The sequence below is a fragment of the Typopeltis vanoorti genome, chromosome 18 (assembly GCF_054136105.1).
Source record: "Typopeltis vanoorti isolate ZY-2024b chromosome 18, IOZ_Tvanoo_1.0, whole genome shotgun sequence".
Lineage (NCBI taxonomy): Eukaryota > Metazoa > Arthropoda > Arachnida > Uropygi > Thelyphonidae > Typopeltis > Typopeltis vanoorti.
In genome coordinates, this window is record NC_143566.1 from 12,717,418 (window position 1) to 12,734,957 (window position 17,540).

General features: G+C 37.2%; 1 protein-coding gene across 3 annotated transcripts in view; it reads right to left on the bottom strand.

Annotated features, from left to right (window-relative positions):
• Positions 1-17,540, bottom strand: part of LOC150096493 (D-2-hydroxyglutarate dehydrogenase, mitochondrial-like) — a 311,482-nt gene that overhangs the window by 149,615 nt on the left and 144,327 nt on the right. For all 3 annotated transcript variants that reach the window (XM_090408145.1, XM_090408144.1, XM_090408146.1), the window contains one exon: positions 2,590-2,783. In XM_090408145.1, the coding sequence (XP_090264271.1) occupies positions 2,590-2,783 (194 nt within the window). The remainder of the gene's footprint in view (positions 1-2,589; positions 2,784-17,540) is intronic.

The following is a 17,540-nucleotide window of genomic DNA, read 5'->3' on the forward strand; positions in this document are numbered from 1 at the left end:
TGGCAAGGTCCAGTAGAATCACTGTAAACCCATTACCCTTATCCAGTTCAGCCGTCACTGTGTTATAAAATGTGAGCAAGTTACTGAGGCAAGATCTTCCCTTCACAAAACCATGCTGCTCCCCATACAGTATCCCATTTTCATCTAGAAAATCCTGTATTTTCCTCTTGACTATTTTCTCTGAGACCTTGACAAGGATTCCTGATATGCTGATCGGTCGGTAATTTACAACAGCAGTCTTTGAACCTCCTTTATGTAGTGGAACTATTTTCCCCTCTTTCCACCCCCTCGGGACTAACCCAGACTCAAGACTCAAATTAAACAAAATGGTCAAGGGCACTGACAATTCTTTAGCCGCTTCATGTACGACACGAGCTGGTATTCCATCCAATCCCACAGATGTATTGACATTGAGGTTTTGTAATAGACTATTCACCTCCACTTCATTCACCACAATTCCCGTATAAGCTATTGGTTCATTCATTCCTGCAGTGTCACCACCTGGATGATATACTCTTGCAAAGTGCTTGCTCAGTAATTCCACTATATCAACTGATTCGGTTACCTCCCTACCATTGGCATTCTTCAAAATCATTCTGCTATATACATTTTTTCTTTTACTTGCAACATAGCGAAAAAGCTGTTTGGGATTCTCTTTAGCCTGCATGTCGAATATTCTTTCATAATCCGTTTTTACTTTTCTTACCACACTCGTTACCCTTCTGGCCTTAATGAGATTGTTCAGTTAACGAGTGCTCAATTTGCTAAAATATATCAACCACGTGTATGTAAGAGGGTGCACAGTGTTATTGCTATATTGGATGAAGAGTTATAGGTTCATGAAAATGAGGTTGAAGAGCTGTTGCATAACCTGGATAAGAATTTGTCAATAGGGACAGATGGAATATCAGCCCATTTGCTAAAGGAATGTTCAGCTGAATAGGCTAGGCCTTTCACATGTGTGTATAACTTGAGCCTCAGCTCGGGGAATGATACCACAAGAATGGAAGGAACGTATGATATTTCCATCATACAAGGGTGGTGCAAAAATTGATGGGTTAAAGGAAGGTCATGTTTTAGCAATTTGCTCATATTTTATAACAATGTTATACAGCCGAGTTGTATAAAGTGAATGGATACACTATGATAATGTTTGGTTTTTCTAAAGGCATTTGATAGGATACCACACAAAAGTATGTTGCATAAACTGGAGAATGTGGGATTGGAATATAAACTCTTGACTCGAATCAGGGGATGATTGACAGACAGATATCAAAAAGTGGTATATAGTGGGTGTGAATCTGCCAGATTTAATGTGACCAGCTGTGTACCACAGAGTTCAGTCCTGGAGCCGCTATTGTTCAATCTATACATTGATGACATCAAGCAGGATCTCACATTAGATGTGCTATTGTTTGCCAATGATGCAAAGATATGCAGGGCAACCAGGGATGCTACTGATATTCAGCACTTACAAAATGATTTGAATAGGCTGGAAATTTGATCAAACGAAAATGGCTGTCAGTTTAATGTTAGTAGATGTAAAGTTTTGCACCTTGGTGTGATGAGATTTCCAGCAGCAACATATTGTATTAACTGGGTTAGGCTACAAGAAAAAACTGAGGAGGTAAGGGAACTTGGCATATTTGTTGACTAGAATTTGAAACTCAAAGGTCACATAGCAAAAGTTGCAAATACAACTCAGAGGACAATTGTGATGCTGAAGCAAACCTTGACATGTAAGGATAAAGAAGTCATTTTGCATCTTTATAAGGCTTTGGTGGTAAGACCACACCTGGATTATTGTGCGCAGATTGAAATGGAAAAAAGGAGCTGTGGAAAGTGTACAAAGAAGAGTTACAAAGATTTTATCCGGATTACGGGATTTAGATTATGAGGACAGATTGCGAGTATGTGGATTACATACTTTGGTTAACAGGAGAAAGAGGGATGATAAAATAGAGGTCTATAAACTTTTGAATGGATGTGTGATGAAATTTTTCATTACATGAAAGATGGGCACATCCATGGAAGTTAAGTTCGTTCAGAGTCAAGAAAGGGGTAAGAGATAGGTTGTTTTTTTTCTTGCACAGAGCAATGAGTGAGTGGAATAGTTTGCCTTTAGCGGTAGTGAGTGCATCTAGTGTGAATGAATTTATGGGAAGGTATGACAGCTGGTTTGGATGATTTATAGCTTCCCTTGATCAGATAATAATAATTTCCATTTGGCTTGCATTGCTGAGTGGAAAGCATATTGCTTTCCAACTAACAGGCTGTAAGTTCAAATCCCACTGTAACATGGAGGTCCAGATGTCTTGATGTGACAGAAAATTGTCATGACATAGTGTGAGATCAGAATATGTGTTTGTACATGTGTACATACATGCATATACTCCAAATGATGACGTTGATATAAAAGGACAGAACAACAAAGTAGTAATTTTCAGTTTGATTAATTAAAATTATTTTTATTCAAAACAGTCCAAATCAACAAATCAGTTACAATGAATGATTCACTATTCAATCATACTGAAAGAACAATTTTAAACAATAATTTTTTAAAAAATAAAAGTTAAAAAATGAAATTACCACTTCCAGACCCAGTATATTCCCATGTAATGATCCATATCGCAATAAACGAAGACCTCCTGCATTAGTAGCTACATTACCACCAATCTGACATGTTCCCTTTGCTCCAAGATCCAACGGAACAATATATCCCATTTCTGCTGCATATTGTTCTAGTGTTTCCAGAACACAGCCAGATTGACATAATAAAACACCTACAATAAGTAAACAAGTACAATAGTTATGTTAAAAATCCACTGTAAACACACAGAATTTGGATTTTTTTTTTATTTTAAAATATCAGAAAAAAACAAAGAACAGTGATAGGTATATAACATATTTATCTTTACAACTTTGCTTTTAATAGACATGATAAAAAAAGTATTAGTAATTTAAACTCTAAAACAAAAATAAAAATTACAGTTCTTGATTATTTGGCCACTACTGTCACAAAGGAAATAGCACTGTTTTTTCACAGTGTTTTATTTTTTTAATTATACAGCAGCATGGAAACTTGAAACTGAAGATCTAGTTTTACCCTGGACTTTTTTTTGCAATGCACAAATGTAAAAAACTATGAAAGGTTTAGAAATGTTAGGCTGATGAAAAAGGAGAGTTTGCTATGATAAATGCAACAACTGAATAGAGCATTCCAAAAATGAGAATAGCATTATGAACTATTTTCCAATCATTTTCTTGAAAGTATGATAGTAATGAAAACAAAGTGGAAGAGCTTAGGCAATTGTTGATGGAAATGGAAGTGGTAAAATGTCAAAAGAAATGACTGACTGAATTAGAAGGAGGAAGTTAGTAGAATGAAGCAAATGTCAAAGGATAATCATGTAGTGTTATATAGAGATTAAATCATTACAGGTATGCTAAATAACAGAGTATATAAGCCAAATATCCGATGCTTTGTACAAAAGTACAGGAAGGAATGAGAATTACTGGCAGTTGTTAGCAACAACTTGGAATGATGAGAAAAGGAATGTGGAAGGGAAGAACAGAGAAAGTGGTTGAGAAAATGATTAAAGGGGTTCCCTGATATAATAATAGTGAGTTGAGCAGAAGAGCAGAGATAATTAACGGCAAGATTGGTGAATGTCAGGCAAACCATGTGCAAATTGGGAATGTATGAATTTGAAGTGAAGCTGGAACAGCTTGAAGTTGGTGAATTGCATTTGAATGGGTTTAGTGTTGGATATTTAGAACAAACTGTTGTTCGTCGAGTACACAGACAAAAGGTAAAGTTAGCATGGTTAAGGATTGGAGAGAAATTGAGAAGTAGTTTGTAGGAAGGAAGAATGAATACAAAGGTAAGGAAGTGCTGATGGTATGGCAGAGTGATGGAATAAGGGAGAAGATCAGAGTTAGGAACAAGGAAATGAAAGTGATCAGGATGGAAGAGGAAGTATGTGACAGTGGCTAGTGTAAGGCAGGTTGATGTTGATCGGATAGCCTCAAAGGGCATAAGATTGTTATGTCTGTATATTAACGTAAGCAGTAACAGATATAAGGGAGTAGAATTTGTAGTACTGATTGTGTCGGTAAACCTCAGGATAATTGGTATAAGTAAGACTTGGTTGCATGAGGATGATATACTTTTGGGAAGAGAAAAGGGAGGAATATAAAATTTTTCAGAAAGAAAGGAAGGTTAAAAAAAAGAAATGGCAGAGTGCTGTTAACAATAACAGAGGAACTGTGTCCATTAATAGTGGAAGTAGAAAATGGTAGTACGTGTGAAGATTTTGAAGCTATTTGGTGTGAAGTTGAAATGTATAGAATAGTATATCTATTAGGATGTTATTATAGGCCAGAGAATGCAGAAAGCACTGAAGGTGAAATGATTAGACATGCTGGTTGGGCCTGAAAAAAAAAGGTAATCCTAATAGAAGATTTTAATTACAGGAATGTGGTTTGGAAGGATGATATCACATATGGAAACAAGAAGAATGAATCTGTTGAGTTTCTAAGAGATATCTAAGTTAAGCAGCACCCAATGGAAGCAAAACAAGGTTCTAGGGTACTGGATTATTTGGTAAAACCTCACAGGTTATGCTTGTGAATGAGGTATCAACTCTGCCACTGGCTGCCAAAGTCAAATACGAAAAGGTAGCTGTGAAGAAAAGATAATGTGGAAATATAAGGTGGATGATTATGAGAAGCTTTGAAGTCAACTGGCATAAATATTAAGAGTTGATCTGTGGGAAAAAGGTTGACAAGGAATTCATTAGGAAACAACTGACACAAGCAATGTAAACATACCAAGAGTTCTACAAACAAGTAGAGTAAGAGTGATATTGATTAACACTAAAACTAGCCAAGCAGCATAGGGAAAGAAAATGTTATTGAATCAGTAATGATCATATGAGTGAGGAATATAAAATGCAAGGTAGAAAGGTGACATGATAAAGAAAGAAAAACTGCAGTATGAGAGGAGATAGGTCAGTCAGGATGATGATAATTCAAGGAAATTCTACTCCAGTGCATAAAGCATGATGAATAATTATGGAAGGGTGATATGGAGTTATGGTAGTGACCAGGACAAATGCAGTGTAATTATTTAGTGACCACTTTGCATATCATACAAGTATAAATGATGCTGCGGAACACCAAGATGGGAGGCAAACAACAGAGGATAGATTAGAGATGAAAGAATCAGGTGTATCACATGTCGATTAGGCCAGATGTTAATAAGGATGTAGGAATGGATGAAATAAAATCATATATTTTTAAAGGAATGTGCAAGAGAGTTAGCTATGTCCTTGACCTGGTAATTTAATGAAAGTCTTGCAGTGGGGAAGGTTCATAACTGGAAAGAAGACAAAACGCTGCTACTTCACAAGCATAGCTATAAAACAGAAGTTTCCAGTTAAAGACCAGTCGGCAGTTGTATTCAAGACAATGGAGAAATTGGTTAGGAACAGAATCTAAGAGAATCCCATCGCAGAAATTCTCTATGATGGTCAACAAGGTTTGTGAAGGGGAGGTTTTGTTTCAGCAATCTATTTGTATTTTATGATAAGCTAGTGACAAATGTATTAGATAAGAGATATTCATATATAATGATAGTCTCAGACTTTGCAAAGGTATCTGATAGATTACTACAGAATTTGAAGTACAATCTAAAGATTATTATTATTATTACGGGTATCGCCATGGAGTCAGTAGACTCATCGTGGGAAACGAAACCCAAACTATCAAAACAATATCTATCATATCTTTTCTTGAATTCACTTCCAGAAGAAGAACTCACAACTGAGTCCAGCAACGCATTCCACTCTTTCACCACTCTCCAGGTGAAAAACCTCATTCTCACACCCTTGTTAACCATACCTTTCCTTAATTTCCAGGGTGACCTCTTGTTCTTCCATCACTATCACACAGCTGAAACATTTCCCCCTGCATCAATCTTATAAAAACCTTTTAGTAATTTAAATATTTCTATCATATCCCCTCTTCTCTGCCTATCAACCAACCTCTGCAATCCACAAGTTCTCAATCTATCAATGTAGGAAGCATTTTTTACCTCACTCACCAACTTAGTCACTCTCCTCTGAACATTTTCCCCAACCTCCTCATCTCCAAGGAATCCAGGTGACCAGACCTGAGCACAGTAATCCAAATGTGGAAGTATCAACGCTTTATAAAGGGGAATAATAACCTCTTTATCTCTGGATGTTAGTGTGTTCCTCAATAACCAAGTAATTCTATGTGCAATCTTGGACACCTTAGCAATGTGTCCCCTGAACTTCATCTCCCTATCTACCAACACCCCTAAGTCACTAGCCTCATCAATCTCTTGGAGTACCATTCCATCAGTGTAGTACACAGCTGGTAATTATTTAATCCAAAAATGCATAACTTTACACTTTTCCACATTGTACTGACATCCATTTCCTTTTGCCCATTTTACCACCTTATTTAAATCATCCTGCAAAAATCAACATCAGCTTGATTTTTTATTGCGCTATCCAACTTTTCATCATCAGCAAACAACTGAATATCTCCCTTTAAGCCATTTCCTATATAATTTATATACAAATGAAACAACAATGGCCCAAGTACAGAGCCCTGAGGCAGACCACTGGTCACCTTCCTCATCCTGGACTCTGCTCCTCCATACACCACCTTCTGGTAGCTCTCTCTAAGCCATTCTCCTATCCATCTCACCAGTTTAGTATCCAACCCCATCTGCTCTGATTTGAGCGACAGTATTCCATTTTACACCTTATTTAAATCATCCTGCAAAAATCAACATCAGCTTGATTTTTTATTGCGCTATTCAACTTTTCATCATCAGCAAACAACTGAATATCTCCCTTTAAGCCATTTCCTATATAATTTATATACAAATGAAACAACAATGGCCCAAGTACAGAGCCCTGAGGCAGACCACTGGTCACCTTCCTCATTCTGGACTCTGCTCCTCCATACACCACCTTCTGGTAGCTCTCTCTAAGCCATTCTCCTATTCATCTCACCAGTTTAGTATCCAACCCCACCTGCTCTGATTTGAGCGACAGTATTCCATGGGGTATCCTGTCAAAAGCCTTAGCAAATCCAGAAGTACCACTGTGTAACCATTTCCTTTGTCCAACTCAGATGTCATTCTATTATAAAAAGCTAATAAATTGCTAAGGCAGGATCGACCTTTAACAAAACCATGTTGGCCCCTATAGAGTATCATATCCTGATCCACCCATTCTTGAATTTTGTCTTTAACCAACTTTTCCAATACTTTTACCACCACGCCCGAGATGGTGATTGGTCTGCAATTAACTACCGCAGTTTTAGAGCCAACTTTATGCAAAGGAACTACTTTGCCTTCCTTCCACTCCCTAGGGACCATACCAGAGTTCAAACTTAAGTTAAATAACCAAGTAAGAGGTGTTGACAATTCCTTTGCACATTTACGCAACACCCGAGCTGATATTTCATCTAAACCTACAGCGGTGTTTGCATTTAAATTTTGCAATATACTAAGTACCTCTGATTTCTTAACTTCAATTCTCACATTAGTTATTGCTACAGGTACAGAGATATCCTCACTTGGGTGATAGATTTTTGGTCTATCATTTAAGGAGAAGTTTTGTGATAGTTAACTGCTTCTTTACATCCTGATATGATATTGTTCAGTTTTTATTAGTTTCTGACCTGTCAGAAACACTAATAAAAACATCTCAAGACTTTCCAAATTTTTAAATTTAGAAATCTCAAACAGAAAGTATTGAATTTGGCATAATTTTTAATTTTAGTAATATGAGTACTGTATTGTATAGATCATAGGTGGCCAATAGCATACCTGTAATGTGATTTTGTGCAGCCTGCAGCAGGATTTAATTAATATGTATTATCAATTTAGCTATTAGTTTTGATCTACTAGTATTATATATATCTACTAGTAGCTATTAGCTACTAGTATATCAATCAGAAACTCTGATTGATATACTAGTTATATTCATTATTTCTGATGACAGAAATAATTTGTATTCTCAACACGGAATCACCTTCAGGATTTGTTACGAATATCGTCATCATCGTTGAAAATCGACTTTGATGAATTTGTTGCCGCTCAAGTATTTTATATTGTTCTCTCAGTAATAAAATGATTTAACAAATATAGTAATTCAATACATAACTATTGCCTTGAAAAAATGCAGAGTTTATTTTTATTTAAGTTAGTGTGTGGCCAGTGATGCTACCACTCATCATATATTGGCCCTCGTATAGAATGAAGTTGGCCACGCCTGGTATAGATTATACATGATTAAAATTTTATTATGAATGAATAACTGCCATAAATAAAATGCAATTTGTAATTTTATTCATCATTTTGGGTTTCTTTTAAATATTGTTATAAAGTAACTTTATGACTTACACATGTAGCAAAAATTATAGAGAATTTTATGTAAAATCTCCAATATAGTTCATCCAACGTTACATGGACTCAGTCAGAGAGACAGAGCATTAACTACATTCATCTTTTGGAGTTTTTAAATAAACTTCTATATAATTTTTGCTACATGTGCAAGCTGTAAAGTTATTTTATAATGTTGAGTGCACATATCCTATTCAAAGTATTAAATGTTATTATTATTATGTAGGCACTCCATATAGTCACAAGACTCATTTCAGGAGGCCCATCCTAAACAGTACAAAGTCTATCATACCACTGAAACTCATTCATTGTTCATGCTCTCACCACCCTATCAATCAATGAATTCCATGGTTCAACCACCCTCCATGCAAAGAAACCACTCCTCACCCTCTTACTCACAACTTCCATTCGTAACTTCCAGGAATAGACCCTGTCCTTGCTCCTTACTCAAGAATTTTTCCAGTTAAATCTTGTAACTACCTCTCAACAATTTAAATGTCTTAATCGCATCACTTTTCCTTTTTCTATCTGCCCAACTCTGCAGTTCACATGCCTTTAGTCTATTCTCATGGTTAACACCATACAGTCCTCATATCATTTTTATTATCTGCCTCTGTACCCTCTTAAAGGTTAACTTATTCCTTTCATGTTTTGGTGACCAAATCTGAGCACAATAACCCAGGTACGGTCCGATCAGATCTGGCTTTATACAATGGAATCACACCTCTTCTATCTCTGCTATTTGTTATCCTTCTCAGTATTACAACAATCCTTTGGGTTACTTTCACCACCTTTGCAATATATCCCCTTTATATCAAATTTATGTTAATCATCATCCCCAAAGATCTCTTGCCTCCCATCGATGTATCCCAAATTTCAAAATGTTACACATTTAGTTGCATTAAACTGACAACCCCATTCACCTACCAATCTGTTCAGCTTATTCAAATCCTCTTAAAGAACATCTGTATTATTACTAATAACACTTCATACAATCTGGAAACAAATGAATATCTCCCTGCAATCTATTGCAATATATTGATATAAAGATCTGTTAGAAAAGATTAGCTGTTTAAAAAATACTATCTCCCACAAAGGGAATAGACAAAGACCATTGGATCTGTTTAAGTTAGGAAAGTGAAGTAAAGCACTATCTTTACCTGTATTATAATGTATAATATAATATATATAATTTTTATTATAATATAATATAGAATCTGTGTTACAATTAATTTAAATAAGCCTGCTCATGATATTTCATTATTGAAAGAAATATCTAGATAAAAAAGAAATATTTTTATATATATTATATAATATATATAAAAATTATATATATTATATAATATATATAATTTTTATTATAATATAATATAGAATCTGTGTTACAATTAATTTAAATAAGCCTGCTCATGATATTTCATTATTGAAAGAAATATCTAGACTTTATGGAGCGTCTACTTCTAAACAGTGTGCTAGATATACTAAAGTGTTAGTCAGTTAGGCTAAATGCATCAACAGAATCATATTTCTAAAATGCTGTAGGATAGCTCAGGTTATTCCTACCTGTAGTAAAATAAACTAAGTTTATAGGTCTTGTAAAGCTGATCAGATTTATTTAAAGGCTAGTAGGCCATTTTTAAATTATCAGCTATACGAAGCTAAAAAAATCTCTAGCCGCCCTGTTAAATAGAGAAATCGTTCATATCTAGAGCACCTTAGAGTCTGTATTAGTGGCTAAATCTTATAACACTATTTTGGGCATATCATTGACTTCATACTTAAATGTTTATAATGCTTCTCGTAATAATTTAAAGCATAAATTTGATTCACTTGTAAGCTGTCTAGACTAATCAGCTGTCATAATGTCTGTGATATGGATAGTTATAAATGTTTCAGGCCACCCACAAACAGAAGGTGAACTTTTTGTGTTATCAAAAGGACATGATTTTGCCATCTCTCCCAATAAGGTATCATTTATGGAATTTTTTCATAGATAGAGGTCTTTGACCCTTATCTCAAAAAACAACTAACAGCTAATTATTACAAATGCTAACAAGGGAAAGGCTATTGTTTTTCAAGATAAAAAAGATTATGAGAGAAAAATGTCTATTATTTCAAGACTATTCAATTTACAGGTCCCTCACATCTGATCCTACTTGTGGTCAAATAAACAGACTTAATTATCATATTGATAATGTTTCTACTTGGAATGAAGATCAAAAGAAAAAAACTTAAAACCTTCTTTACTTGTCCACCTAGATTCTGCGGTCTTCTCTAAGTTTATAAACCAGATATTTCATTAAGACCAGTCATAGACTGTATAGGATGTTTCATTTAGAAAATTTTTAAATTGTTATCTAATTTACATACTTCTTCAACTAGAAGAATGGCTACTTATATATAAAATACTTTTGATTTAAAAATAAAATTTTGGATTTTCTTTTGGACACTTCAGATATTATGATTAGTTCAGATGTTGTTTCCTTGTTTATTAATGTTCCTTTATCTGAATTACTTCAACAACAATTTCCTTCAGATATTGTTAAACTATTTGATTCTGTAATATTCTGGTTATTTCTCCTTTAAAACAAGTTATATCAACAAATTGAAGGAACAGCAATGGGCAATCCTATTTCTCCTGGTATTACCAACTTCTTCATGGAACATTTTGAACAACTTATTTTTTGCAATCTGGAATGGTTCTTCTGCTGAGTTAAAGTAGTTTCTTTCTAAATTAAATGCACCTCATCCCAGGATCTAATTCATCCCAGTAGAAGAAGTAAATAAGCAGTTGGCTTTTTAGATCTTCTATTTCTTCAACAACCAGAAGGAAGCTTACATTTCTCAGTTTTTTTGGAAATCCATACAGACCATCATATCCATGTTCAATCTCATTACCATCCCAGCCAAAAGGTTGGAACTATTAAACCATTGTTCATCAGGCCCACTCCTTATGTTCTTCAGAAGAACTGTTACATATTAATTCTACCTTTTTATCTAATGGTTTTAAGGATTCTTTCATCAAAAGAGCTTTTAACAGTTATGGTATGTGTACCTGTTACCTCAAGGGCTCACTTTAGTGAGTATGGGCATGGCAAACCCGAGGTACCAGATGCTGGACCATGCCTTACTTCATGTAAAATACATCTGTTATATTATTCTGTAGACTGGTTCCTCCTCTTCTTTCTTTTGCTGCTTTCTCCTCTCCTTGCTCCTTCCCCCGGATGCTATTAGAGTATTCGAGGGCTAGGGGTGAATCTTTCCTATCTTGCTAAGTCATTTCGTCTTATGCAGCCACCGAAGGAGACAAGCTAGCCTCAATAGGTGCCAGTCCCAAGCCCGGATAAATGCTGAGGGTTGATGTCAGGAAGGGCATCCGGGCGTAAAACTTCAATGCCAGCTCAAACTATGATATGAGTCAAAGAGAAAATGATATAAGGGCTAGGGCATACCCCTTAAGCAACACGCAGCCACATCGCCCTACAGCTGCGAGAAGTGGACGAGGGCTACCACATCAAGGGCGGGTGTGGTTAAAGAAGTGAGCCCAGCAGGTGGAGAGGATGTTGCAAGTGGGAACACTGAATGTTGGAAGCATGACTGGAAGGGGAAGAGAGGTGGCAGACATGATGAGGAAGAGGAAGTTGGACATTTTATGTGTGCAGGAGACAACATGGAAGGGGGGGAAAGGCAAAGGAACTGGGAGATGGATATAAATTGTTCTACTCTGGAGCGAATAACGAGGGAAGAAATGGTGTAGGAATTGTGGTGTGTGGCAGAATGAAGGGCGAAGTACTGGAAGTGGGTAGAAGGAACGACAGGATCATGCGAATGAAATTGGGTCTTGGAGAAGAGTGGGTGGTCGTATTATGTGTATATGCCCTGCAAGTTGATTGTACAGCAGAGGAGAAAGATGAGTTCTGGAACGTGTTAGATGAAGAAATGAGGGAACTGGAAGAAAATGAGATGGTGATTGTCGGAGGAGACTTGAACGGACACATAGGGAGACAGAACAGAGACTGTGAAAGGGTGCATGGTGGCCATGGAGTGGGAATGATGAACCAGGAAGGAGAGAGGGTTGTGGACTTTGCAGTAGCGTTTGATCTGGCAATTGTGAACTCGTTTTTCTACAAGAGGGAAGAACATTTGATAACATTTAGGAGTGGTAACAACAGCTCACAAATTGACTACATTTTGACTAGAAGAAAACATCTTAAGGTTGTGACAAATTGTAAAGTAATTCCAACAGATCAAGTAGCACAGCAACACTGACTGCTGTGTGCAGACTTTAAAATAAGATCGAAGATAAGAACCTCTGGATGCCATGGGATGAAGACAATTAAGTGGTTTCACTTAAAAGAGGAGAGTGTGAGGAATCGTTTTAGGGAGAGGGTGTTAGAGAGGATTTCGGATGGACTGGAAAGTGTACAAGATTGGTGGAAACATAATTCAAAAGTAATCCTGAGCTGTGCAATTGAGGTGCTTGGTGAGACATCTGGAAAGATTAGAGAGCAGAAGGAAGATTGGTGGTGGAAAAATAATGTACAAGTGGCAGTGACAGCTAAGAGGAAGGCAAAGCAGAAGTGGGATGAGTCAAGAGTGGAAGAGGACAGAGAGAGTAAGCAAGAAGCCAAGAGAGTTGTGGCACAGGCGAAGGCCATGGCATATCAAGATCTGTATGATCAATTAGAAACAAAGGAAGGACAGAGAAAAATTTTCCAACTAGCGAAATGTAGAAATAAAGCAGCAAAGGACATCTTACATGTGAGGCAGATCAAAGATGCTGAAGGAAGAGTATTATGGAGGGATGTGGACATAAGAAACAAATGGAAAATATACTTTGAGGGACTTTTGAATGAGGAAAATGCAAGGACTCACAGAGAAGATGGGCAGCCTTCTGAGGGGATGGTGCAGAACATCAGTAGAGTGGAAGTGACGGAGGCCATGAAGAGGATGAGGAATGGAAAGTCGGTGGGTCCCGACAGAATTCAGTGGAGGCATGGAAGGCACTGGGGGAAGAAAGTATTGACCTGCTGTGGGACCTGTTCTTGAAAGTTTGCCAACAGGAAAATATACCTGAGGAATGGAGGGAGAGTACTCTTGTCCCCATCTACAAGGGTAAAGGGGATGCACAAGACTGTAAAAATTACAGAGGAATAAAGTTGATGTCCCACACAATGAAAATCCTAGAAAGGGTTCTTGATGGTAGATTGAGGAAGGAGGTGGCAATTGCAAAGGAACAATTTGGCTTCATGCCTGGTAGATCAACAACAGATGCTATCTTTGGGTTACGGCAGATGATGGAAAAGTATCGAGAGAAACAAAGGGAGCTACATCTGGCATTTATTGATCTGGAGAAAGCATATGATAGAGTGCCAAGGCAAGAAATCTGGAGGTATCTGAGGGAGAGGAAGGTTCCGGAGAAATAGGTCAGGTTGGTGCGGGAAATGTGAAGACAAGTGTTCGGACCTGTCTGGGACAGACAGAGAAAGTTTTCAAGTAACAGTTGGCTTGCATCATGGGTCAGCATTAAGTCCATTTCTGTTTAATATTGTGATGGAGGTGGTAACAGAGGAGGTGAGAGAAGATGCGCCTTGGCCAATGTTGCATGCAGATGACATCTTGCTATGTACAGATTCAAGAGAAGTGAGAACTAAACTGGAAAGATGGAGAAAGGTACTGGAAGAGAGAGGTATGAGACTGAGCAGAAGTAAGACAGAGTATATGTGTTGCACAGTGGGCAGCAGACAGGAGACAGATCTGGAGCTGGAAGGAAATGTCATCAGGAAGGTGAGAGACTTTAGATACTTAGGCTCAACAGTGGAAGAAGATGGAGGAGCTGAGAAGGAAGTGGGATGCAGGATACAAGCGGTTTGGAGGAACTGGAGGGAGATGGCTGGAGTGTTATGCAATAAGAGGGTACCGATCAATCTGAAAGGCAAAATCTATAGGACAATAGTGAGGCCAGCTATGACATATGCTATAGAAACTGTGACCCTGAGGAAAAATAACATCAGCAGAGATGAGAATGCTTAGGTGGATGTGCATTGTGACCAGAAAGGATCGTCTGAGAAATGACTATATAAGGGGAACAGTGAAAGTTACGAACTTAGGAGTGAAAATACAGGAGGCAAAGTTGAGAGGGTTTGGTCATGTGATGAGGAGGGATGATGAATATGGGGGAAGAAGAGTCATGCAGATGGATGTGCAAGGAAGGCAGAAGCATGGGCGGCCAAAGAAGAGATGGAGGGAGCTGGTAGAAGAGGACTTGAGGATGAAGAACTTGGATGTGGTGACAGCCCAAGAAGGTGTGGAGGAGACTCAATATCAACAGTGACCCCACTTAAGTGGGAGAAGCTGCAGAAGAAGAAGAAGGTATCTGTACCTCTTCAAATACAGAAGAAATAACTTTCATTACTATCCATTATATGCAATATATTAGTGAATGGATAGAAAGTTTTAAAATCACTCAATATTTTTCTTGCCTTTTGCCCCATCAGAAAAATCACCTTTCTTTCTTCTACTAAGAACAAGCTTCCATCTCTCAATTATCCAGTCATTTACCAGATTCTTTGCTCTTGAGAGTTAAAACAGGAAAATCTGATTTTATTTGGCTAGAAGAACACAAGTCTTATATTAAATACTCAACTTCAACTAAGCCTCAACAGTCTGGACTTGCAGAGCATGCTATTAACACTAGACAGAGTTCATTGGAACAAGACAAGAGTTCTTTATAAAAGTGAGTTACTCATGAACTTTATAAAGAAACATGTGAAACTTTACTTCATTCTCCTAACAGATCTGATGGCTTACGTCTATCCCCTTTGCTGGAGATAGGAAAGATTAGCTGATTTAAAAAACAAACTTCATTTTGTCTGAATATATATAATTTTTTTTAATAAGTTAGGAAATTATCGACCTTTTACAGTCATCTTACATTAGCTACTGTACTTAAGTGGCATTTTTTAGAATTGTCTGTCAATGTTCAATTGCCATTTTGTGTTCTTGTACTGATGATGGCTATGATACTTAGGTGAAAATTCTATGATTAATAGAGTATTTAATGTGAGTTTTACTCCAGTATTATAATTAATTTAAACTTCAGTATGTCCTATCCATCAGTCACTCTACTCCCATCTTTGTCTAACAATGCCATTTTTCCACAACCATCTCTCCTCTTACTGGTCACCATAATAAAAGAATTCCCTCGGATCTTTCTTGGATCTCAGGGCATCTTTTCTTATATTCAAGTTTTGCCTTCTTTATGGTTTTAATAACATAAATTCCTTTGCTAAGGGTCAAAGCTATATAAATGAGAGGAGACCTCCACAACAACCTTTAAAGGAATGTGGAGAACCAACCAGGGCTTCTGACCTAATGTCCAAATCTCACCTTCTCGTGGTGCACCCTGTTAGGTATCTACCTGGATACTGAACAAATGAGGATGGACTGGCAGTTTGAGATTTAGCCAACCAAATTGTATTCTTATTAGCTTAAACCAAAATATAAAATAATGGTACAACATAACAGAATTTCATGCCATCTGGGACATCACCTGGTTAAACAAGGCCCCATTCTTTTTTTCCACCAGGGAACCAGGGCAAACATCAACATAACAAGCCAGAAAGGCAAAGAAATGGAGATAGCTGAGGAATTTGTCAGCTATCTCCATTAGATAAGTACCAGATTGACATAACAGGGGTAATTGAAACAAAAAAAAGACAAAAACTGGTAACATCTTTCTGAGCAATAAATATAAAATGTTATATTCAAGCAATGAAAATCAAGGAACAGCCATAGTATTCAAAACTAAACTCTCATTGTCCAGTTCCCCTTGAATGGGGAACTGGACAATGAGACTTACAGGGTGTTCGTGATAAATTTGACATATTTCTAATTAATTATATTTTTCCGTAAGTTACATGTATTAACACACACTTCTCTTCATTTAAAAGTTTGGACCCTTCTTCATTCATATACAAGATGTCAGAAAGGATGGACAGCTGGAACCCACCTGAATCATGGAAGAGAATAACTTGTATCATGATGATTCGTGCCCGCCATCAAAATAAGGATATTACGACTGCTGCCCAATGCTCCCTGAATACAGTAAAAACAATCAGGCATGAACTAGAGACTTGCAATGGTGACTACGAGGATGTAGCAAGAAGAAAGATCCCTAGCAGACGATCTGATTGCGTTCGTACAGCAGAATTCCTCGCAAATCTGCAGGAACAGGTGTTGAAGAACCCTGGCATTGGAATTCGGGCTTTGTTCGTGGAGTTGCTAACTGTAGTCAAGCCCTGGATAACAAGGGTGGCCAATGGTAGGCCGTATGTATGGCAGCAGGATTCGGCCCCTTGCCACACCTCTGGGAAAAGTCAAAAATGGTTGTCTGAAAATTTCTACGACTTCACCAGTCCAAATGTTTGGCCTCCAAACTCCCCAGACCTTAACCCCATGGATTATTTTGTATGGGGCGCAGTTGAAAAAGACACCAATCGCACTTCCAGTAATACAAAAGCCCAGTTAATGGATAAAATTAAAACAGTTTTTGCGGCCCTTCCCAGGGAGACTGTAGCATCAGCTTGTTCGAGGTTCCGAAGCAGAATTGAAGCTGTGATCGATGCTAATGGTGGTTATTTTGAGTAAATCTTGTTGATAGTATTGTAATTAACTCTGCCTGTAATGTTTTTTTGTTAATTCATTAAATTTAATAGATACAAAGAAGATTTTCTTTTTCCTTACGAAACTGTCAAATTTATCCCGAACACCCTGTATATGTGCCAATGGTCCCACAGAAGGTTCTAGTATGGTAGAAGAAGAGAAATTTTTTGAGGCTTCAGAGAAAGCAACCGACACATGGAAAAAGGAAAAGTCGGTCCTTATTGGTGATCTAAATAGCAGAGTAGGAAATGATTGTCAGACATAAATATTTTGGGAAAATTTTGGGAAAACAAAAATATTTTGGGAAAAGTTGGAGAAAAGAGCAAAACTAATAATAATGGCAAATACCTATTGGATTTCTGCTCAGGACATGGTGCCAAGAGAGAAGCTATTCAAAACACTACAATTATATGGTGTCAATGGAGCA